The sequence below is a fragment of the Fusarium mangiferae genome (genome assembly GCF_900044065.1).
Source record: "Fusarium mangiferae strain MRC7560 genome assembly, contig: FMAN_scaffold003, whole genome shotgun sequence".
Taxonomy (NCBI): domain Eukaryota; kingdom Fungi; phylum Ascomycota; class Sordariomycetes; order Hypocreales; family Nectriaceae; genus Fusarium; species Fusarium mangiferae.
In genome coordinates, this window is record NW_024573923.1 from 2,074,926 (window position 1) to 2,098,317 (window position 23,392).

The 23,392-nt window shown below is 49.9% G+C and overlaps 6 protein-coding genes across 6 annotated transcripts; 3 read left to right on the forward strand and 3 right to left on the reverse strand.

Annotated features, from left to right (window-relative positions):
- Nucleotides 1–190: 190 nt before the first annotated feature.
- FMAN_04451 (uncharacterized protein) lies at nt 191–1,621 on the forward strand (the record flags this gene model as incomplete). Its single annotated transcript, XM_041828838.1, has 3 exons — nt 191–260; nt 313–1,314; nt 1,392–1,621. The coding sequence occupies 3 exons, from the start codon at nt 191–193 to the stop codon at nt 1,619–1,621; spliced, it is 1,302 nt and encodes a 433-aa protein (XP_041679662.1).
- Nucleotides 1,622–3,004: 1,383 nt separating this feature from the next.
- FMAN_04450 (uncharacterized protein) lies at nt 3,005–4,165 on the reverse strand (the record flags this gene model as incomplete). The annotated part of the gene is made up of 3 exons (XM_041828839.1): nt 3,005–3,081; nt 3,135–3,953; nt 4,018–4,165. The coding sequence occupies 3 exons, from the start codon at nt 4,163–4,165 to the stop codon at nt 3,005–3,007; spliced, it is 1,044 nt and encodes a 347-aa protein (XP_041679663.1).
- A 5,107-nt stretch (nt 4,166–9,272) lies between these two features.
- Nucleotides 9,273–10,368, reverse strand: FMAN_04449 (uncharacterized protein; the record flags this gene model as incomplete). The annotated part of the gene is made up of 4 exons (XM_041828840.1): nt 9,273–9,345; nt 9,414–9,516; nt 9,589–10,255; nt 10,333–10,368. 4 exons carry the CDS (start codon nt 10,366–10,368, stop codon nt 9,273–9,275), a joined length of 879 nt encoding a protein of 292 aa, XP_041679664.1.
- A 958-nt stretch (nt 10,369–11,326) lies between these two features.
- Nucleotides 11,327–12,483, forward strand: FMAN_04448 (uncharacterized protein; the record flags this gene model as incomplete). Its single annotated transcript, XM_041828843.1, has 2 exons — nt 11,327–11,474; nt 11,561–12,483. 2 exons carry the CDS (start codon nt 11,327–11,329, stop codon nt 12,481–12,483), a joined length of 1,071 nt encoding a protein of 356 aa, XP_041679665.1.
- A 359-nt stretch (nt 12,484–12,842) lies between these two features.
- Nucleotides 12,843–14,936, reverse strand: FMAN_04447 (uncharacterized protein; the record flags this gene model as incomplete). The annotated part of the gene is made up of 1 exon (XM_041828844.1): nt 12,843–14,936. One exon carries the CDS (start codon nt 14,934–14,936, stop codon nt 12,843–12,845), a length of 2,094 nt encoding a protein of 697 aa, XP_041679666.1.
- A 4,572-nt stretch (nt 14,937–19,508) lies between these two features.
- On the forward strand, nt 19,509–23,320 carry FMAN_04446 (uncharacterized protein; the record flags this gene model as incomplete). Its single annotated transcript, XM_041828845.1, has 4 exons — nt 19,509–19,542; nt 19,617–19,812; nt 19,901–22,995; nt 23,046–23,320. The coding sequence occupies 4 exons, from the start codon at nt 19,509–19,511 to the stop codon at nt 23,318–23,320; spliced, it is 3,600 nt and encodes a 1,199-aa protein (XP_041679667.1).
- Between the last annotated feature and the right edge of the window lie 72 nt (nt 23,321–23,392).

Consider the following 23,392-nt stretch of genomic DNA (forward strand, 5'->3'; position numbering starts at 1 on the left):
CAACCGTCGCAATTCAAAGAACCCTTCTCTTAAACCATCGTAGTTTCAGTCGCGTACCTAAGAACCACTCAAGCTTATCTTTTCTGCTCCATCGGTCGTACATCTAGACTGCATCATCAGCGGCGGACTTGCTTTTTTCCTTGCTTCGCACTTCATCTCGTCGAATCGCTCGAAACAGATACCTAGCAATATGTCGATTCCACCTCAACTCATCCGCGTAAAGCGCAAGCGTGACGATGAGTCTCCTGTGACCTTTCTACGTACGCCTTATTCTACTGCGCGCTTACTATAGCAGAATCTAACTCGACCCAGAGTTTGACGAAGGCGCAAAACGTCATCGAAGTGACAGCAAATGGGTCTATCAAAGGAGGCACCCCGGCCCTCAGTCCCCGACGATAGAGCGCCCATCACCGTCTCTTCGTGATGCCAAGCCAGTCATTCATGTCTCGGGACCGATCGATGAAACACCACCAATAAAGAAGAGAGTCGACCCTGATGATGTCGCCTCTATACTGGACACCAAATCAGCCGAACCCTCCAAGGGCACCGAGCCACGACGCTTTCACATATCGAGGAAGATGATGATGGCCTCCAATGCGGCGCAACCATCAGGTGCTGGCCTAAATAAGCGAGCGCGCTACGGACCTGCTGTCTTCGTCGAACGAAGCCGTGTAAAAGCCAGTCAACGAGCCTCTCAGGTTATGAAGACCATCCAGGCATCTATAGCAGTACCAAAAGTGCAACAAAGTCAAGACATAACGATGTCTTCAGATGCCTCGTCCGAATTGCGGCCGTCAGAGGAGCCACCACACCAGGAGCGACGACTTAAAAAGCCAGCAGCGAGGAGCAGACAGAACTCTCCTCTTCCTGGCCCCAATACGCGGTCTCCTCTTCCAACTTCCGTTATGAGTCCTCACAACCAATATTTATCAAAGATAACTGCTGACATGAACGACTGGGTTATGAAAGAGATTGGGGCTAATCTCGAGGATATGGAACAGGAAAAGCAAAGAGTCGCCAGATTCAAGCCCAAAGCTCCAGCTAAGAGATATCAGGAGCGTCACCCAGAAGTGGCTACAAGCACATCCGAGCCAAACGATGTCAGCATGAATATGGGTGAGAGCGAGGCAGAGGACGACGACGATTGGATCATTGAGGAATACGTCCGCATCCCTGCACACGCCATGACTGTCGATGTGGCACCGACCGACGTTGGCGTGTTGGTTCTTGATGGAAAAGAGGAGAGCAACCTATTCTACGGCCCTGAGCGTGATGAAGACGAGGACCTGGACGAAGATGACGAGGATGAGAATGGTGAGTCTACCGGCTAGTCTCGGGCAACACCCGGCGTGGAGAACTGAGAACAAAGACTAACAAAGCAAACTTGTTAGCCGAGAACTACTACACGGCTGACTATCCAGAAGACGAGGTAGAGTCAGATGATGAATACGGACGCCATCCTTATGGCTATCGGAATGGAAATGCATCCGACGACGAAGAGTTTGACAACATGTACTATGACGAAAGCGACAATGACATGGTCCTCGACGGCGACGGTGACGACGATGCCACCATGGCTCGTATCAGGACCTATATGAGGCACAGCAAAGCCTTTCAATAGAAGCACATAGATAGAGCAACAAACTAGTCTAAAGATTTTGAGGCGTTAGACTTTCAGCCTAGCAGCAACAAATCGACATGTCCCAACATGTCAACCACCACAAGCATATCTTACACGCCCTCGCCGTCAACAACCAACGGGCAGTGTAGGATAGTCGTCCCCCACCCCCGACTTCTCTACCTCGCATTCTTATCCTGAGGACCCTTGATTGTGTAAGCCACAACGTTGTACCCCTGAGGCGTGACACCTTCAGCATTCAACAATAGATGCAAAGATCCCGATCTGGCATGGCCAATCCTCTTTTGTCCACCGAATGGGCTCGGAGAATCCGTCACACGGTGGAAGTTGTCCATTCTTTGCCCGCGCTGAGGGGGAGGAGGGTGTTTGATTATGAAATGCACCGGTATCGAGACAATAACTGGTTTGTACGCCTGAGTTCGTGTTGAAGCCCATGTTGGCGACGAAGGATCTGGCATCTAATCTTGCTTAGAGAAGGGATCTGGCATCTGCACATCGTCTAGATACACCGTCCTCGAGATACGTGCCATGTCCGAGATGGTATCCAGGAACTTTCAGCCCTGGACTAGCGGCCTGAACTTTGTTACCCCGTGGGGATCTACATGTTTGCCTTCGCTTTATCAAAGCAGACGCGAAATGCCGAATGAATTTACTTAGATTCTTGGCAATCGCTTGTCGGGGAAAGGGGCGGAGGCAGTGGCTTTAGGATTATAAGCTTGCAGAGCATGGCATCTACATCTGAGCTTAAGCTTATTATAGTCAAATGCCAAGTGAATCAAAACAGATTTCAGATACAGAAGCTTTGTGCCAAGACATGAAAAATACAATACACTTGGCGTGGTGTTGGCAACTGAAGTGTTTTGCAGGCCGATTGTACCATAGTAATGCCTCTGCTATATCCATTGGTCTCATTATTTTGGGGGAATCAATCGTGATTCGTCTAATCGTACAAACATATGAAAAACACACCAACTCAACATGTCAACCAGCTATCTCTTTTGCCCGCCCCCAGTGTTATCCTTCCCCGGCGGTACTTTTCATGGTGCTGTTACTTCATGTCCAAGAGTGGTCTGTAAGAAACTCGAGGGTTGGAAAAGCGAACACGAAACAAAATGTGCGTATGTGACAAAGGAGATTTAGAGACATGCTTCGGGGTATGGTAGGAACATGATCATCGTGTCGTCAGAAATTCGGTCGTTGAATAGCGTGATATTGAACTCTTCGAGTCCAAACCAAGTAGGAAAAGGAAACAATTCGCTTCATCAGTGGCAATGGTGGTCGAAATCACTTTGCCTTCGTCAGTATCTCCGCCGATTGTTGATTCAGGCTGCAAGCTTGGTCGCAGGGGACAGCATGCTTCATTCCTCATAGCTTCAATCGTCGCTGCTCCTTTCTTCTACGTCTCTCTCGCCTGTCGCGGTATTGCAAAGCTCTTTTGGCAGCTATAAGCAGTGTTAGTTTCATTACCATGTCTCAATGAGTAATAAATACGTACCCCAGTCTTGGGCCTTGAACTTAGTCTCAGCGTCGACCCACGAATAGTGAATAGCACGTTCGGGGTATCGCTGAGCTATACCCAGTGGCTCCGTGGGTTTGTCCTGGCTATCCCGTTCACGAACCTTAATGCTGACATGCTGAGGTTCAAGGTCATCTTCGTTATCGAAGCAGAGCCAGCCCTCCTGATCCCAAACAGGTATGCGTTGGTTCATACGGTAATACCACGCTTGCAGACCTTGAATCGTGCGCTCGGGAGTAGTTCCGAACCGAGCTGCGAATTCTTGCTTGATACGCTGCCACTTCATCTTCTTGTCATGCCAGGCGTAGATGATGTAGTCACCTTCCTCTGTTGTGTACTTTTGGTTAATGTGCCGACCCTCGCCGTCTGGTGGTGGACTTGGATAGCAATGCGTGTTCAATGGTATTTGAATAGATGGGCGGCCAGCACCATAGCCATAGTAAGTGTCTGGGTTTCGGTGGTTTTCCTGCAAAGATTGTTGTGGATGATCAACTGCAAGCGAGTCTCGATTATGGCCGCTGATGGTCTCTCTTCTCGAGATCCGGTAGTCGTTAAGAAGGTCATCTGTTTGGAAAGACCAAGGCGGTTGTGATTGTGTAATGTATCTCATAGGCTGAAGGACCATGGGGTTGCGAGAGAGTCCAGGGAGCGGAGATAATGGAGTCCAGGTCTTCACTGGTCCATGTGTTCGAATGAGGGCCTCAACCCCTTCGTCAAATTCTCCTAAACTAGGGAGCTTCACAGTATTGCTCCCTTGAGGTGATACGGCGTCATGTAATCTGGGGAGGCTTGTGAACTCTTAGTGTTGTTAGTCTCGAGTTTCCACGCTGAGGAGCTGAATCTCTGATAAACCAGAACTTACCCTCAAATTTGACCCTAGGGCTTCCTGAGGTTGAACATGGTGGGGTTTGGGGTTGAGCCGAACATTGATAGGTGTGTGTCTGGCTCGGGTCTTCTGCCGAATGCCTCCTCGAGGCCCCCTCCATCTTGAGGAATGGATGAATACTCATTTTGATGGGCGTCTGGCAACTGTCACACAGCAAGCAGACGAGCCGATGTAAATGGTTCTGGTTTTTTGTTTTGATCCAGAGTTGTTTGTTATGATTCAGGTGGAAATGGGTCCCCTCTTGAAGAATTATCAGGGAGGCGTCTGACGGTAGTTGAAAACTTCGCGGCTGGCTGAGGGCAAAGGCAAGTGGAAACTAGATACGTCTTGGTTTGCAAGACCTAAGCAAGGGGCGAAGGGAGAGTAAAGGGACTATAAGAAAGAAGGGAGAGTTGGAGCCGGGAATAGCTACTGAAAATGCCGATATCTTTTCGAATGTAGACAGCGTAATGGGAGGGGGGTCGACTCTCTTGTATTCGATTCGCGATGTGTTGAAGGTCTTATTGTCTGTAGGGCCAAGGCACGCTTGATTTCAGCCGATGCAAACTCTCGCGTTCTTTTGTCTGGTACCTGGGCACCGGTAATAACCCAACATCAAAGGACGAGACGTTATTAAGTGATTGTCTCGACTTATGAAGGGGTCTGTGTGCCACCCCTGTCCGAGGCGATAGACGCTACCAACAGTTGGACTTGGCGTCAGACACAACGCTTTTCTTTTCTGGGGGACACCCTCTCCAAGACCCTCCCCGCCTAAGAGGAGATAAGGTGGAGCGAAGAAGCAAAAGCATCAACCGGGACCCTATCCGTACCTACCGCAGGGTTATAAGGATAGTTTCGTGCGGCTACGTTGCTATGAGCGAGGGCGTCGCTTCATCAGAGCAGCCTGTCAGCACGTGCAGAACTCGCCGCCGACTAGGATGATCGTCCTGCTTTACCATGCCTTTTACTACAGTTGCTTCTACTGCCATCCTTGGTGGAGCAACAAAGCCTGCGTATCGTATGTATGATGCATCCAACCCACCACGGTTCCGTAGGGCTAATCGGCTTGGCAAACAACTCCCTCCTTAGGGTGTGCAGTCACCAATACATTCCCCAACTACAAGTTGAATTCACAAGAATAGCTCATGGGCCTTTTGACGGAAGATTACAGTAAAGAGGGAGAAAGAGCAGTACCTAGATAGCTCATCCTATCCGGGGAGACCCGCATCGCGTAGAAGCAAGGGGCGGATAGTTGAGCGGAGTGACCTATCCCTAAAAAGAGGCACACACTCTGATCGAGTTCGAGCACGGAGTACTACTCCATAGCTGATGCGGGATATCCAAGAAGAGACGTGCTAGCCAGAATCTATCTTAATAATCCAACGCGAAACTTTTCGCTTCCGATAATCAAACCATATGTTCTGGGTGGGTTTTTATTTTCCCAGGTGAACATTGGCCGTATTGTGGATAATAGGCTAGGCCATGGTCAAGGTACCCTAGCCCATCTGGCTCGCTAGACTGGGGAGTGGTCTATTTAACGCAGCCTCTGAGATCGCGTTAAGCCGAATTTGCACTGTCCGGGGCAAACCCTGTCGTCCAGATCCTAGCAAGATCTCACTCGAGATGTGCGAATGACATTGGCCAGGGGGTCGCCATTATGTTGGTGCTTCCGATCTAGGCCAATCTGCTGCCACTTTGACTGTACCCGGCGCCAGGCTATTCAAGACCAACTTACTGAGAAAAAAATGTTTGCTCAATAACTTAATATGTAAAGTGCTGGTTGGATGTTAAAGCCAGTAGCGTACGCCTCAACCGTTCTGCTGGGACCGTAGCCGTGGGTCAACTGTTTTCTGGTCGAGCTGAGGGTGTCGTTAATAAAACTTGACGCCAATAGTTCCCTTGTTGACAACTATGATGAAAGCAACACCCTTCTGACCAGGATTGAGTGTCGGTTACCAGCATGCACTCTCTTGCACGTGGAAGTCAGTGATAGTCTTCTGACTCAGATGAAAACCGAATGTGTCCATTGACTGCCGCTAATCGCAACAGGCTCAGCGACTTGGTGGAGGCAAGAACGAGTATCTGGCCGTAGCGGGGAAATCAATTGATGTGTCCTGGGGCCAGCGGGAGCTTCTGTGAGAAACAGGGCCAATAAGAAAAAGTTCCCGTTTTTATTCGTACGGGAAGAATAAGGTGCATTCTGCACCGTTAGCTATCCAGAAACTTACATGCTGCGGGCAAGATGAAAGGGTGAAAGGGTGCAGGAGAGGCGTCCGAGTCTGATTACATTACAGGCAGCGGTGTACATCCAATTGAGTACATTTTCTAATGAGAAGAGAGAAGCAAAGGTTAGAACGCCACAAAGTCTGCAGGGTATTCTGTCATATTTGACGAGTATCTTGTGTGTGGGAGCTCATGCTCCGCCTGGGTGCAGTGGACTCATTACCAGCAGACTACGCAGCCAACGCAGGTCCAATCTCAAGGTATGCGACGACTGTTTGTTGTGTCTTGTATTGGCGATGACGATACAGGATCATCTCGCGGGCTGGCGGCACGTGGGAGCGACCGTCGCGTTGAGGAAGCAAGCCTGGAACAGAGGACCCATGGTGCTGTAGATGAATCTTGGTTACTCTTTGTAGCACTGTTAGTTGTTGCTGGTCGTCATTGTTGATCTTGATCGTGGCGATAGAATATGTATTGTTGATCGCTGTTTGGATCACGTAGACATGTACCGTTTTCTCGCTTTTCGAAAGTTGACAGATGATCTATCTGTTGTATCAATTATCGTTTCTTCAGTATCCGAATTGGATCCTTGCAGCTGGCAGCATTTTCAGATCGACAGCTTCTTCCCATAAGGTCGGGCTGAACTCAGTATAGGCGCGCAATAGCGTCTGAGGTACCCGTTATGCTACTGTGATAGTCCCCAGCAAGTCTGTAATACCATGCAAGCGTTCGTCATCGGCTCCTCATTAAGACGAGATGCTTAAGGGGATGTGCTGTGTAACCAACAGATGACGGATTTGCTTTTTTGCTGCTAATGTCATGGCCAACACATCGAATGGGGGTTGCGCACTGGGTGGCCAGCCACACCTGTCCAAACCCGATACGGCAAACGCTGCAGAAAGATTCTCGTTGCTTTGGGGCGGTGTCGAGACTTTGTTGCAGTCGCGAGCTGAAGAAAGTGAGAGCTGACAGATGAGAAACAAGGATGATGAGGGTATGAGGTTGACGAGAAATATCGGTCAACTTGCCAAGACAAGATGGACTCTGTTTCAGCTGAAACCTGAGGCATCGCCTTCGTGGGCAGTCGTGACTTCCATTCCTTCCATTCTATATCAGTCAGGTGAAGTTGACTTGAGCCTCATTCATTAGGTAGGTACCTTAAAGGTACCACATGGAAAGCACTTTGCCTTGAGGTGTGTTGAGTCTAAAGATCAAGCACATGACCCAAGCGTCTAGCGTTTGCCGCGCTACCAACATACTACTAGGTACTACCTAGTACCTAACGTCAAGTGCCTACTACTTAGCAGGTACCTATACCTACCTACCTACCTAAGGTAGCTTAGTAGTATCTGCCTCTCGGCTGTCAGATTAACGAGGTCCTTAACCAACTTATTAAGCGTCTCATCTCCTATAAGACCCACAGGCTGGAGGCGATCGGACGCCTCGAAATCTATTGTGAAAATATCCTTATTCCATAATTGAACCGATCAGTTGAATTATGTATCATCTTCCCTCTTTTCTCCTTAAGCCCCACCTCCACTCTCTCCACCTTTATATCCTTATTAGGTGCCTACATATTGTCTGCCAATTGGTGGTAGCAGGTAATGAAAGGAGGTTTGGGTATGGAATCTGTGTGGGTTTAGTCGACCATACTGGGAGATTGTATTATTAAATTTTTAGTGTTATTTTGCTCATTCATTTGATTCATGTTCCGGGTCTGTCTCCTGGCTCTTGACTCCTAACCACCTGACTCCCTCGCTATGTTGAACTGTTATGGGAAGGATATCTGCACTTATTATTGGGTACATTTGCAACGTCGTCTCACGGATCTTATACGCGAGCTTCTCACCACCCTCCTTGCTTGCCCTGTGTAAGATGGAGAAAATCTCACAACATGCAAGGCATGTTATTGCTGTGAACCTCCTAATAAAACATGCATCACGTATATCGCTACTTCGTGTTTCCGGACTGGAGCCCTTGTCAGTCTGCCTCCAGTCTATCCTTGCTCTTCTCCACAAGTTCGCATGTGAGCGATACACGGATGACACGGGCCATTGAATGTTTACAGTACAATTCGTCAACACCAGCTTCTTATTTGCCGAAGTGATCTTGTCAGTTGTTTATAGTCAAAACGCTAATCGAGACGATGTGAGCTGAGGATCAGTGTTCCTAGCTCCATTCTTGAAAGGAACAATCGCTCAGATGATGATCCTTGTACTGCTGCTACGACAGTGCCGAGGTATTCTCCAGTGACGCAACTCATTATTACCTAGCATGTTCGTCTCCGAAGATGATTGACCTAAGGGCTCAGCAGAGCAAGGGTCGGATGATCCGTTATGGGTGTGCTATCACCTCTTATTTTGGGTCTGGCCCGCATCTTGATACCATGTTCAGATTTTTCTTGTCCTTAATGTAAGGGAGTTTTACGATTGACTCAATTTTGATTGACTCGTTGTTTCTTCCTAGTTGCCGACTTGTCGTCACCGAGTCACAAAGCACTTAACAGTCCCGTGTGTCACTGCAACGAGACCCAAAGTATCTAGCCACAGGATGAACCGCCCTCCCCGTTGTGCTGTCACACAATCCAAGCCCAGCTGGCTACTGCACGCAGATGCGATGCAGGCACGTTGAACTTAGTACCAGGGGTCCAGGCATAAAGAAGCCTTGTAGGCTCGTTCATATGCCTCCTCAACGGGAACACAACCAACACAATTCAAATTGAACACGTGCTGTTGCATCGGACATGCTCTGGTCATTGCTTGTTTCCGAGGGTGTATTCGGTAGAAATCAACTATTTGGGTTTAGCACTGGGGCCCTGACTTTGTACGTTATGAGCAATTGAAACGATTCAAATAGTGTCACAATTCTTTTATAATTTTTCTTTTGTTCCGGAGTTCTGCAGCTGGTACGGAGTACATTATTGGAACTGTAGACTGGGGAACATAGCTGCTATCTACCAGTTCACGACCCGAGGTCATAGAGCTCTCATTACTCGACAATATCGTGATACGCTCCTCGTATGAGCGACACTATAATTTGGTCCCAATGCCACCTTGTGACATCGTGCCGGTTCCTGGGAACGATTCATCGCCAGAGAATTTCCTGCGTTCTGGGTCAGCCTATAACTAATTCGGTATTTGTCGCGAGAATGGAGGGTATTGTTTACTCACCAGCCTCGCTCCTCTCCAGACGTCAAGAAACCACAATCGCTATCGATTTCGCACTGCCACTCCCCTACTGGGCTGAGGTCGCTTATGGGTGGGCGAGATTCGTCTATGTTTATGTGTTTGTCAATATCCCGCCGCCAATCTTGGTCACTTGATATCCACTACCGGGCAAACTTACTGGGGCCCAACGTCGTAATTCTCTTCGGGCCTGGGCCTCGCCGGCGGTACGTGCTCAATCCACATGTAAAGGCGTGGAAATCCTCTTCCTCGACAGCCTTGGGGATACGTCCTGTAAGGATGCGGCCCAGGGTAATGACGACTGCAGCATGTGTGCATAACACCACAGCACGGTGTCCCTCTGCGTCGCAGCGCTCGATGATGGCCCGTACAGCTGCTGCAACTCGCCCATATAGGTCATTGATCGTTTCGCCTTTTCTAGAGGGCGTTATTGCAGACGAATAGTCCCCGTCGAATGCTGGAAATAGCTCCTTGAGACGCTTGGAAGGGGCGGGGATTGGATGGTCGAAAGGTGCTGCCCCAAAGAACTCGCCTATTCCATGTTCTGGGCGTATTCTGGCGGCCGCAGAGCCTCGGATACCTGGTTGGTCGTTGAGTTGCTGCTGCTTGAGCTCAATGAATGGTGTTATCGTCTGCAGGCATCGATAATACGGGCTTGAGTATACAGCATCGATGGGAGGATCCAGGGTCATGAGATGTTTACCCATCTCTTTTGATTGTGAGACCCCGTGAGACGTCAAGGCCGGGTCCGCGGGGATGCCTGTTGGCGATCGTATGAACCCAGTGTACACGCCAGTGAGAGGATCGACACTCCATCCAGAACGGAACTATACTCGGGGCCAGTTCATCAATACCAGAACGGAGAAATCTATGGCCGGGACAGTCGAGGCTGATCAGAACTTACTCCGTGACGAGTGACGTATATGACCTCGAGTGGCATTTTCCTTGTTAATACCTTTCCTATGTTATTTGAGGTATCGGGTGGTGTTAGGCGTCGTTGTGAGTCCTCCGTCACGAAGTTGTGAAGTTCGAGCTATAGATGATGACCTCGGGACCTCGGCGCTCGGTAGGCCACATGCCCGGCCCCACATTCCCGTTCAGCCATCCAAGACCGGCCGGCCGAGATGTCGGAGCCGTTGACACCACGGAACAACCAGTTCTCGGTGGGATGAGAGCCTGTGATGGTAGGGACGGGAAAATTTATAATAAGCCGTCCAAAAGTCCACATGTCGGAGAGTTTGAATCCGATTCTTCAGCGACTTAGAGGGGACGAGCAATTTAGCGTCAGGCTAATACCGCTGCATTTCGTCCGGCCCAATCCCGGAGCAAGCTATTGATTATTGCTAGCTTCGAATGATGCATAGATGCATGATACTGTCTATTTGTTGAAGAATTTCCGATATTCTTGCCGGTCGAACCTTTCTTTTGGCGCCTTTATTAGCCAGAAGAAGGACACGACTGGTGGGCTAGCTCCGTCAAATTATTGACGGACTAGTTAGCAAAGAAGAAGAGGTTAGGCAAAGGTCTGTCGTGACTGGACTCTGACGACATTATTCGCGAAATGTAGCGAAAGAGTTTTATCCCAGTCAAATCGGATATCAACACACCCATAGGTCTGTGTTGGGGATTGGCAGTAGTATGCAATTACCATACAATCCACAGTTGACGGTCAGAAACCGCCTTGAAGAAGCAATTGGATCAGAAAAAGGTATAGGGTAAGTCAGCTTGTGACATTAAGATTACATTGATATGGCCCAAGTGGCTCACGTCAGCCATCAGGCATACCAGTGGCTTACATGAATCCTCGCGATGCCTTCACTTCACTCGAAGTGATCAACTCTTTCAACAGTTTTTCGCAATCAAAAGTCTTGTGATATATAATTTTCAATCGGAAAATAATGGGACAAGAACGTTCCGGAGCCTCTCAGTGCTCAACGAATCCCAGCCTATCTACTCAAAAGGGGCCCTCAGCCATCAAGAAGAAGGTCACCCGCCGCGATCCCGAGAAGAGGCGACTACAGAACCGCTTAGCTCAGCAGGCATACCGTGAGTTGAACCAGGATGGGAAACAATTTCTCTTAAATAAGCCGCCTGGGTACTTTGCTGCTTGTGGCTGACATGATCCATTTCAGGGGAAAAGCAGCGGAAGCGCATACAGGAGCTAGAACGCCGTGCAGCTGAGCAGGGAGCTGCATTACAAGAAACCAATGACAGGTCCCTCGTTCACGTGGAGAATCCCGTAGCAGGACTTACTTCAGCACCTGTCAGTGAAATACTCGCAGACGCTGAAACCATCAATCCTTCAACACTCCATCCTGATCCCGGAAACTCGCTATCACAGTCGACGACGGACGTAGGCACGTGGTGTGCCAGCCTCATATTTGAAGACTTCGACCAATGGATTTCCGAAAACCCCATATACGATGAGTACACAACACCGGTGCTGTTCTTCAACTGTGGTTGTCCTACACTTCACATTCCCAACCATTCCAGAGAAGTCCTTCTTCCTGTTATCCCAGATCCATACAAAAACAATCTTCAGATCGACATCATATGTATTATCAGCGCTATGCTAGAGAACTGTCTCTCACTTGGGATAACGAGATCGATGTACTGTTCTGACGATGCCATCTCACCATTCTACAGGGCCCAGGTGGATTCGGATCCTGATCCTGAAGCCATCATCACATCTGTCCAGCGTGGATCCCGTACCCTGCATTTCGATCTCCGCCCTACACGAAAGCAGGTTGTTGTTAACCACCATCCATTCATCGATGTGATTCCCTTCAAGGATATCAGGGACAACATCATCGAGAAGATGAACGACATGGACGAGGATGAGTTCTTCCATGATTCACTTAATCACTTGACTTGTTGGGGAGGCATTGCAGGCGCACATACTGGAACCCCCTGGGACTCAAGGAGTTGGGAGGCAACGGAAGAGTTCATACTCAAGTGGTCGGACATCGTAGGGGGTGACGAAGGCGAATTGGCGAGGAACTCACGGTGGTGGAGATCACATCGTGGTGAACGGATAGTGACCGAAATGTTCTAACCTCGACGCGAGATTTCGAGAAGCGTATCAAGGTGTCTGCAGATGTTGGTTTCGAATCTACGCTCATTGTATTTGACTGTCTAGACATATATGCACAACGTCGTTCAATATGCTTGATGCGCTGAAATGCATGCTACCATCGTGGCAAAAGGACCGCCACGGTGAAGAGAACGCCGTGATCTACCATGACGCCATTAAGAACAAGAAGGTGAGCAGCCCCCTCAAAATAAACACCTATCCGTTTAGCCAAACCCCAAGACGCCTTGAGGAAAAGAACAATATAAAAAAAGTCCCAACATATTCGTAAAACATTCTGCTGTATATTGTCGCGCATTCACTTAATATACCGTATTCAGGGCCTACATGACAGTGCATGAGCCCAGGGTGCGTGCCCTCCGACGGCCGGTAGGACCAAAACCACCATCCTCTTCGTCTAAATGGAGGGCCTGGGCTTCTCTGGCTCGACGCCTGCGTCTTCGGTAGCCTGCACCTGTCATGCCTGCTTCTTCTGTGGCCTGCATGTAGTCTGCCCATTTCCTCTCCAGGCGACCAGCGGACGCAAGATCACCACGCAGGACTCGCTTCTGATGCTCATCAACGGTCATCTGGAAGCCATAGAAGCACTTAAGCCCTATCATCTCGGTTGGGTAGCTCACTCGGCCAGGTTGGCCTGATACAGCTTTGACTTGTGTGTTGCGGAAGAGGACCTCACGGACACCTGTCCAGGTCACGTTTTGACAATCGTAAACGACCATTTGGAGGGACAGTCTCGGTCGTTTTCCCGTTTCGATAGATCGTTCAGAGCGTTTCATGACCATTGCGGCTGCTTCGGCGAGGACAAGGTCGCTGACTCGAGTGTTGTCAAGGTCGACGTTCTGAAGGTTCGTGCAGGTTTGCATAACCGGAATCATCCCGGTGTCGCCCAAGTTTTCGCAGTAGCTAAGAGAGAGATGCTCTATCGAAGATGCACAAGGAGCTTTGGCAAGATGCTCTGACAGGATAGAATTGGTGAGGTTTTCGAGGTCCTCGAGTTCGAGGTGTGTCAACCGAGGTGTGGAAGCGAGAATGGACTCGAGAGCGTCGTCATTCAACAGCTTGCAGCCTGAGAGCTGCAGACCCTCAAGGTCAGGCACAAGATGACCGATCGCCTTCACGCCTGCATCTGTGAGTCGGACACAGCGGCTCAAGTCGAGGTGACGAAGTTTGCGGGCTGGCACAATGGGCCGTTCAGACAGGATATCGATTTCAGGCTCGACACCGTGCATCATGATCTGGAGGGCGTCGTCATTGAGTTCGGCGCACCCGCTCAGAACCAACCTCTCCAGGTTGTTTGTGTTGAAAATAGCCTCGGCAGTCGCCACATTGTCGAATCCTCCAACTTCACCGGCCCGAAGATCTCTCAATCTCGGGCAAGCCTCTACAACTGCCTTGACACCTCGAGCATCTACCCTGCCGCACCAGGAAATATTGAAGGTCTCAAGCTGAGGGCAGGACTCGGCAATGATCTTGCAGGATGTGTTTGAGACCGCAGTCAGCCCCGTGAGATTGAGGCTAACAAGCTTCTCGTTGTTTCGTAGCAAGCTATGGAGCGTGCTCTTTTGGAAATTTTGGCAACCTTCCAGGGTTGCGTTCATGAGGTTCTTGCATGCCTTTACAATGACCTCGGTGCGTTTATAGTGTTCGACCTGCACGCAGCCTCGTAGGTTGAGATCCTTGATGAAGGGACCAGCCGCAACAATAATCCTGGCGAGAGATTCGGCTGGAATCTCGCGATAAAATTCCGAAGCATCAAGGGACGTCCACAGCTGACCGTCAAAGCAGGCCTTGTAGAAGGCCTTGGATACTCGAGATGCCTGGACGAGTTCTCTTGGCTGGAAGAAAGAGAAGATGTGAATCTGAAGCTCATTGGGCATCTTGTCCCAAAAACGGAATGGTTGCTTCTGAATAGGCTTTACACCAGGTCGGGTTCGAATCTGTACGTCCTGCTTAGACCGAAACTCGGATGGGAGAGGGGCGGTCCCAGGAGTGGTGGTTGGAGTCGCATTTTCGACCCTACGAATGGCCAAATAACCATCAGGAGTGTCGAATGGAAACTCCCCTGAAGATTGGGGGGTTGAGCTCAAAGCGCTGGGTAGACCAAGAGGCGAGGGCTGTGGGGTCGATGAGCGGGCGCTGTAGGGGGTCTGAGGTGGACCAGTAGCCGCAAGACTGACACACGAGAGAGTGCTTCGAGTGCTGTAAGGACTCCCACGGCTTCCAACCGACCTGGAGCGACGCAGACCACTCAATGAAGGCGTTGAAGATATTCGCTGGATTCGCTGGATCAGACGGTGTCGGCTCTTGCCCTTGACCGGCATGTCCGGCGCTGGCGCAGTGGATACGCCTTCTGGGCCCGGGCTCGGGCTCGGGCTCGGGCTCGGAGCGCCGGACGGTGTTATCTCGTGGACCTCCATGACAAGAAATTCCAATTGTGTTGGAGACGTGCTTGTATGTTCTTGTACTGTATAGAGCGCGAGACGTCTACTATCACAGAGGTGGTATGAAAGAGACAGACGGAATAACACCTGCTGCGAACAATTGAAGATAATTGTCTGATTCAAGTCGGTCGGTCGATAGTGGGGGCGGCTTGGAGCCTTGCTCGCTGGTCGCTTACAGCTAATGCAGGGTCCTTTATTTCATCGCTGGCGGAGGAAGGATGTATATCGATAGGAGCCGGGAGTAAAACTGATGGACGAGAGTAGGAGAAATTGTGAAATAAGAAAAGAAATAGGTTTCAAAGTAAGAGGGGGAAAAAAATGTCGCGAAGAAGGACGGCAGAAGAAATAAGCAGGGTCCAATGTTCTGCTGGGAAACCGAGGGGATCAGCAGACGAACGGGGGATTCGGAGAGGGTGGTGGGGGGTGGTCAGCGGGGCCGTTTCGTCGTACTGGGCTTCTACTTGAAGCGAGGAAGTTTTCCAATAGAATCGAGTCTTGTTTTCTAGTTGAAGTTGGAGAACAGGGCACATGCCCGTGAGGAGATGAACATGACCGTGGGTATGAGGTGATCACCAGAGGAGAGAGGGTTGAGAGAGAGAGACAAAGAAAGAAGGGAGAGGAGAGGAGAGGAGAGGGATGAGAGCACAAAATAAGAAAAGAAAGCAACCAGGCACGTCGTAGGCAGTTGAGGCTTTTGTCCAGAGATGGATGCTCTAGAACATTACCCGTCAGTTCAATAGTTACATCCACATACTGTCTAGATCCCATAGAGTTTTGGAGTACCAACTCGACCCAACCTCTACAGTCCATACACTCAGTACCTTACAGTATAGTACCACGACACACTAGGTACCCACCTACCACCTATGTATATAGGTGCAGTTGGTCGGTTGAGGACCCTTCGTTCCCGGGCTCTGGGCCATGCTATGCCACGCTAAACCCCCCCACTATTCTCTTCTTATCGTGCGGGCTGCGGCGAGGCGATCGGCTTTACGCGACTCTTTCTGGTGGGGTGGCTCGGATGGCGGAATTCTGGGCGCCATATCTTGTATCGATGTGGTAGTCAGCGTTGTAGCCTTTCGGCGAATCCTGGTTGGAATGAGACCCTGAGACCTACGTCGCGGGCAAACACAAAGCTACCTTACTCAGAGCAAAAGCACAAACATAAGCAAAGGCAAAAGGAGCCAAGTCCTCTTGAGCAGTACGTACTGAGGTACCCAGTTAGACAAGCCCGGATTCTGAGTGCCAGAGACCCAACGGGACGGTGATCCGGAACACAAGCCAATCACTATCACTACCTATATACACACTATTCTCTTCCCTGTCGCTGTCTTCAGGGGCTTTTTGAGGGTCTTGTTGGCGTGCAGCTCTCCCCACCCTCTCGCCCATCCTTTATGCATCCTAGGCATCTCACCCGAGCCAAACCAAACCCGGGGACGAGAAACAAGTCAGTTTCTCTCGTGTGTCCGCGTGGCACATTTTATCTCTCATTGAGACGTTTATTTTTCAATGACACTGAGGCCCGTTGACTTCTCATGATAAGACTTTGAGTGTGGCTCTGATATGATTTGATCGATTGACTTTCGTATCAGTCATAACCCTGGGGCGAGCTGTTCTATGTACCAGGTGTGAACTTGATCAACTTTTAGCAGTACATAGAGTAGAGCAGAGGCACAAAAGACCCATCATTACTCCGAAGGGTTACCCGCCGTTTCTCACCACATTTATGTATGTATGTATGTATGTATGTATGTACCTTGCCTCTGACTACTGCACGTCGAGCCCACGATGCCAAAACGTCCCTGACTCAAGGGTCCAGCCTCTTTGAGCTGACTGCTTGCCCCGGACCCAACCATGAGGAGTCAACTTTCTCCGCATGTCCCTAGGTTGGTTCTGGAAGGCGGTCAGAACAAATGGATGGCAACTGAGGGAATATTTGCAGGTACACGAGTTACTAAAGGCAGTCTCAACAAAATACATACTTACATAGATTAGCCTGTACATTTTCCCAATAGTTATACATCTTTCTCATCTAGACTACCTCTACTAACCTAGGTACGCATACTAAGTACCTAGGTAACTACCTAGGTACTTTATGTACTGATGGATTCAACGTCTCTGTCTTGTTTCCTTCCTCTTTCAGCTTCGTCTGGAAGCCTAGGGAAGACCCCAGGAAGAATGCTCTGCCCCTCATCTTCCAAGACTTCTTACAGCTGACCCCGCGCTGTTCGGGCTGTTATCGCCCGATTTCTTATCGGTACGATTTGGAGGCATCAGGTTCAGAATTTACTCTACCTTATAGGGTGGGTGTCTCGTCACGATGCACTTTGGGACCTTGTTCTAAACGAGGGTTTACTGCGGTTGTGTCAAAATGCGCAGTATCTTAGATCGCCCATGTGCCTCTTGGTAGGGCTGGCAATGCACCATTGAGGTCACCGGGTGTCATTTCTGCCCGTCCGTCTCAGGTGGAGAGATAACACTACGGTGATCATCTGTTGTCGTGATAGGATCTCGAGGTCGTCTATCAAAGACATGGCAATCGATGCAGTATTCGTCATGCGCGGCGTCTTGCCAGTCAGTGTCGCGTGGTTGCAGACCCCGGTATTGTGTGCGCCGTGCCATATAAGACATGACTGTTGTTGGCCTGACCTCTTGAGCTGATCGCCTGACTCGGTCATACATGAAAAATGCCGATGGTGTAGGTATGGAAGTCAAGCAAGTTGTTCTAACGACGGCCAACATTTGCAGCGAGACACAGAAACAACCCTTTTTCTGGTGAGCCAGATTACCTCGGATTATCGAAGCCATATAATACCCAGTACCGCTGAAACAGTTTCACCCGTTTTACATCGCAACCAATCCAAGCAAAAACATCAGATAGGCAATTAGCTTAAGTTTGGCACCCTTAGTAGCCATTGTGAACTCTGTGCAAAAAAAAAATATAACTGTTTTTTCCCCCCATCGCACATTTGTCTAGGGGGAGCTGCCGTCGTGAACATGATTCCGTTCAAGAGGCTCACGGATGCTTGGCATGATATTTGGACACGTCCATTGGCGGGGAATATCTCATCTCTCTATATAAGAGCTCCTCTCCACGGGGACCTCAAAAACAAAGGAAACCATAAGGTTCTGGGATTATTTATTTGCTTTTTCGCCTCTGCCGCTTTACTGTGGTGTGGCTTGGAGAGAGCTGCTTGGTTGATGCGTAAATCAAGTGGCATCTTCGCTGTCTTGAAGGTGGCAGACCTACGAACAACATCTATCTGTCAATCGGCATGGATCCAATGTGAATTAAGGTTTGTGAAAGCATGGAATCTTGGTTCTCAGTCACCCTGGGTAACAAGGGGTGGTATTCTTGGTTATAAGGTGCTGGTCCCTTGATTCAAATGCCTCTTGCATTGACTTGGCCCTTGGTGCGCAGCAGAGCCAAATTTCATCTCTATTTTCCCCGCGTCTCGATTCCTTCTTCGTTGCTAGGAGTAACTAAGCTCCAAGGTATGGTTGATGGCTTCAGTGAGAGATTGAAGATCTGCTGTATTGGATCCCCGATGGGAATAAACCTGCAAGCAAGATTGTGGCGAACGAACTGATTGTCTCATATGAAAACAACTCCAATTACAAGTCCATAGTCTGGTTTGTTTACAGTCCAACACTCAACGCGTTCGTGCATCTAGAAATACGATCTCATCTGACATTCAGATTGTGTTGAAGCCAAAGAAATAGGATAAAGGATGCTGGCGTCATTTGCCTGGTAGTAAATGTAGCTCAATACTGTACAGCCAATGTCACAACGGTTAGAAAGCTTGAGCTTGTTATGTACTGCCTATATATGACTGCCATCCATTCCTCCATCCAATGGATGCTGCCTGTATCCTGGGGGTCTTCCAGGGTCAAGCAAGCACTAAGTGTCTACCAGCAACCGCTGGGCTGCCAATCAGATTGTCTGATGACTTCACAAGTCTTGTCTTGGGAGCAGCCTATGATAACGACGCAAATCCCGTCCCCTTCATGCTCCTCAACATCAATCTCTCAGGCTCGTCTGAAAGCTCCTATCTCGACAGTCAAAACTTTCTCTTAGTGGTAACAAGTTTTTAAACGTGCACCACCAACGTTAACCTATTTCCTTACCTATAATTTTCTATCCCCTGCGGTACACGCTCAATTCGCCCTCTCGGCATTTCCTTCGACTCACGCTGACCGGGCTCCTTTCTTTGTGTTTTGGGTCACAAGCCAAGACATAGCCCTGACAATACGGCCCCATCCCCGGTCTCGTCCGTCGTCACCCTTCAAGGCCCAATCTTGGAATATCGATAATTCAAATTATACCCATACGCATCTTGGTCTATCATTTATCCATTCTTTTCTTCTTCTTTTGGATAAACGAATCCCTCTCCTATCTGACGGCTGGTTTCAAGTTTTCATTCGATTTCCAGGCAATCGAGCCAACCGAGATTTCCTCCTCAACCCCGCCATCCTGAGAGCAGACCTCGTAACCCTTCCATCACGACTTGACCTGTGGTTTCGGCCTCTCCTTGGCCGACTCCAACTATGCTACAGATGCATGGGGGACAAAATGATCATGGTACCACCACCTGCAACCTGCCACTACTCTTGGTCTGTGGCCTCCTGTCAGCTAACCAGGGTTTCTTGACACAGGAGCCGAAAATCACACTGGGGATGATGAACGTGGACGAGAGAAGCTGCCAATGCCCCTCTCGTTGCCAAAGAACCGTAGTACGGGAAATTTGGCTGCCGCAAGGAACTCGTCAACGCAAGATCGAAGCAGAGCACGCATGTCCCTGGATGCGTCCGCGGCCGCGGCGGCTGCCGCTGACCTTGAAGCTATCGCCAGGTATGTCGAGTGAAATCATGCGCCACGGAGCCCAGCTGTGGCGCCCACCCTCGGCCTGCTTCCTTGCTGACCACCATATCAACTCCAGGTCTCCCATCATGACCGATCACGAGCATGGCCTAGGCCTGTCCGGCCTCCGACGAATTAGACAAACACGCCCACCATCCAGGAACCCTACTCTACCAGGATCCCGAGCATCTTCGCGAAGCCCATCCGTTGCCGCCCTGTCTCGTTCCACTTCGATGAGTGCGATGGCCGCCAGCACCGGCAACTTGTCGCTCACAGGTGGTCCATCAAATCCCAGCTTCTCCGACGACCTTTCTCGCTTCCCCTCCGAGTCTTTGCATTCTTTCTCGTTCGCCAATCAGTCCGAGGACTTTTTGCACAACCGACAAAATGCCCTCAAACGGTCCGTTGAGTTCATGAAGGACCACATGGGTCTTCCTATGAACTCGTCGCAGGCTGCTCTTGCAAGTGCCCAGGCAAGAGTGAGTGGTGATGTCGAGACACAGAACATGCTTGACCTACTCGCGCAGGCACAGCTAATTAGAGCTCCAAACTTGCCAAACCCCGACGATTCTTACGCCCCGGCTCCTCTGACCGGCCCCGCTGAGGTCCAGGAAAATGTCTTCGACAAGAATTTTGATCCTCGAGCATCCAGTACAGATCTTATCAGTCCTCGCCAGACATCGCCACCACCTCGACGGTCAAGAGTTGGGACTACAAGAAGATCCATTCCACTCGAGCCAGGAGCCCATGAGACTACCCACGTTCAGGATCAATCTACTACAGCTTCTGCTAGTGGAGGTGGCACTTCGGGCTCGAAACCTGCCCCAGTCCGTCCGACGCTGAGCCTAAAGCGAACAATGACAGATATAACGGCCGTGTCGGCTCAAGATAAGCTTATAGATACAGTTTCGCAGCCTTTCTTAACTGGCCAGCCCATATATCAAGAACCATTAAACTCCCCATCCTTGACTCAACTCCCCAGCGCCACAGCGAGCAGTTTTCCCACCCAGTTAGGCCCTTCTGTACATGGACACACGAACCGCTGGGTACCCGCTGCTCAGGCGATCTTTACAACAGAAGTTAAGCCTCCATGGACCATTATTGCAGCAAACGATCTCGCCTGCCTGGTGTTTGGCGTTACAAAAGCTGAGGTGCGCAAGATGGGCATCTTGGAAGTTGTACAGGAGGAGAGAAGGTCATGGCTGGAACGAAAACTCTTGAAACAAGCAGATGATGAGCTTAATGAAAGCCAAACGCCCTCGGGCCAAACAACACCTGCCGCTTCAGCAGCTTCGGCGCTGCTCAATGGGAGATCTGGAATAACAGCCCAGCTCCTAAGCAAGCCAAATTCGAGGACTCAGCCACGAAGTTACACACAAAGACGTGCGCAGACAGTTCACAGCGGCGACCCAAGTCCCCCCAAAACCCGGGGCGGCGGGCATAATCAGACGAATTCCTCTAGAGGAGTGCTGTTATGCGGAGACGTGGTCCCCATTCAGAAACGCAACGGTGCGACCGGTTCTGCTAGTCTGTGGGTCAAAGAGAAGAAGGTCGGGTTGATCTGGGTTTTGGAAGAGATTCATGAGGACGTCGCCTACATTACATTGGACGAGGATGGCATCGTTCAACAGGTCACTGGATCTACTGCTCCCATCTGGGGGTTCGAGTCAGTCCCTACTGGATTTGATATAGCGAGACTCGTTCCACGGATTCCCCGTCAAGGGATTGACCCCAACACAGGAGAAATCGACTTTGCTCAGGTTTCGAGGCGGAGATACTTCACCTGTCCTCATTCTCCCCAAGTCAACGTGCCTTGCACAGTTGAGCAAACCCGTGGCAAGCTAGAGCTTCGTGTCTCGACGTTCCCTCACATGGCTGGAATTGTCGTGGTAGAGCCAGAAACCCTTAAGATTCGAAGCTCAAACGCAGCCTTTTGCGGTGCACTCTTCGGATTCGAAAAGGCTGATGGCATGTCGATAAATGCACTAATTCCAGAATTCGACAACATCCTGAGGTCACTGATAGAAGAGGATGGTATTCAACTCCTCGACGGTATGGTTGTTCCTGAACATCGTTTCAGGAAAGCTTCGGCTTTCCTGGCCTTGAAAGAGCACAGGCCTGACGCTGCATCTGCTTTCCTCCATCCCGCTGGATTAAGCGCCAAACATCGTGACGGATCCGATCTGAAGGTTGACGTCCAGATGCGCGTAGTCAAGAGTGAAAAGAAGACCGTTGTGATGAACGAGACTGTTTTCGAAGGCAGCGATGAGGACAACGCAACCGGAGACGAAGCCTTCGAAGTGACACATTCAGAGATAGTGTATGCTTTGTGGATTACTTACTCTCGCCATCTCCACGGCACTCAGCCTCATCTCGGGCTCGAAACCCCTACCCGGGCTGGAGCTTTAACTCCTCTCCACCAGCCATCACCTGGACAGACCCCTGCACATACGCCTCTTGAGATTGCTTCAGATGACGAGGGGCCTCGAAAGAATGTGCTGATTGCTGCAAGTTCACTGTCCAAGCATTTAAAGGATGCTGCCATGAATGCTGCTGCTAAGATCACGGGGCAGCAACCAAAGCCCAAGCCTGAAGAGGCCACCCCAGTTCCCAAGGTCGTCGAGCCTCCCCATAAGAAAACGATCAACGACTATGTGATATTGGAGGAAATGGGCCAGGGTGCGTATGGCCAAGTGAAGCTAGCCAGGCACAAACAAACCGGCAAGAAGATTGTGCTCAAGTACGTTACCAAGCGACGTATTCTTGTCGATACGTGGACTAGAGACCGAAAGCTGGGCACTGTGCCCCTGGAAGTTCATGTCTTGGAGTACCTTCGCAAACCTGAGCTACTTCATCCCAACATCGTCGAGATGCAAGGATTCTTTGAGGATGACGTGAACTACTATATCGAGATGATTCCTCATGGTCTGCCAGGCATGGATCTCTTTGACTACATCGAACTCCGAACCAACATGGACGAGTCTGAATGCCGCAGCATTTTCGTGCAAGTAGCCAATGCGATTCACCACCTCCACACCAAGGCTCGTGTGGTACATCGCGACATCAAGGATGAAAATGTAATCCTTGATGGAGAAGGCAACATCAAACTTATCGACTTTGGGAGTGCTGCATACATCAAGAGCGGTCCATTCGATGTCTTCGTAGGAACAATCGGTTAGTAACTCCGCCTAGAGACATGTCATCATTTGCTAACTTGCTACCAGATTACGCCGCTCCTGAAGTTCTCGCTGGCAAGCCTTATCGGGGCACAGAGCAAGACGTTTGGGCACTGGGTATTCTCCTCTACACCATTATCTACAAGGAGAATCCATTCTACAGTATTGACGAGATCATGGATCGTGACCTGCGAATACCTTATATTCTGAGCGAGGAGAGTATCGACCTCATTCGATGCATGCTGGATCGAGATGTCGCTAAACGATACGATATCAACCAGGTGCTGGAGCATCCTTGGTGCCAGGCTGCTGTTGAAGAATGAAACCTGATATCATTCGGGCCCCATACAAACAATACATCGTTATCAAGCCTGGTCAACGGGAAAGGAAACCTT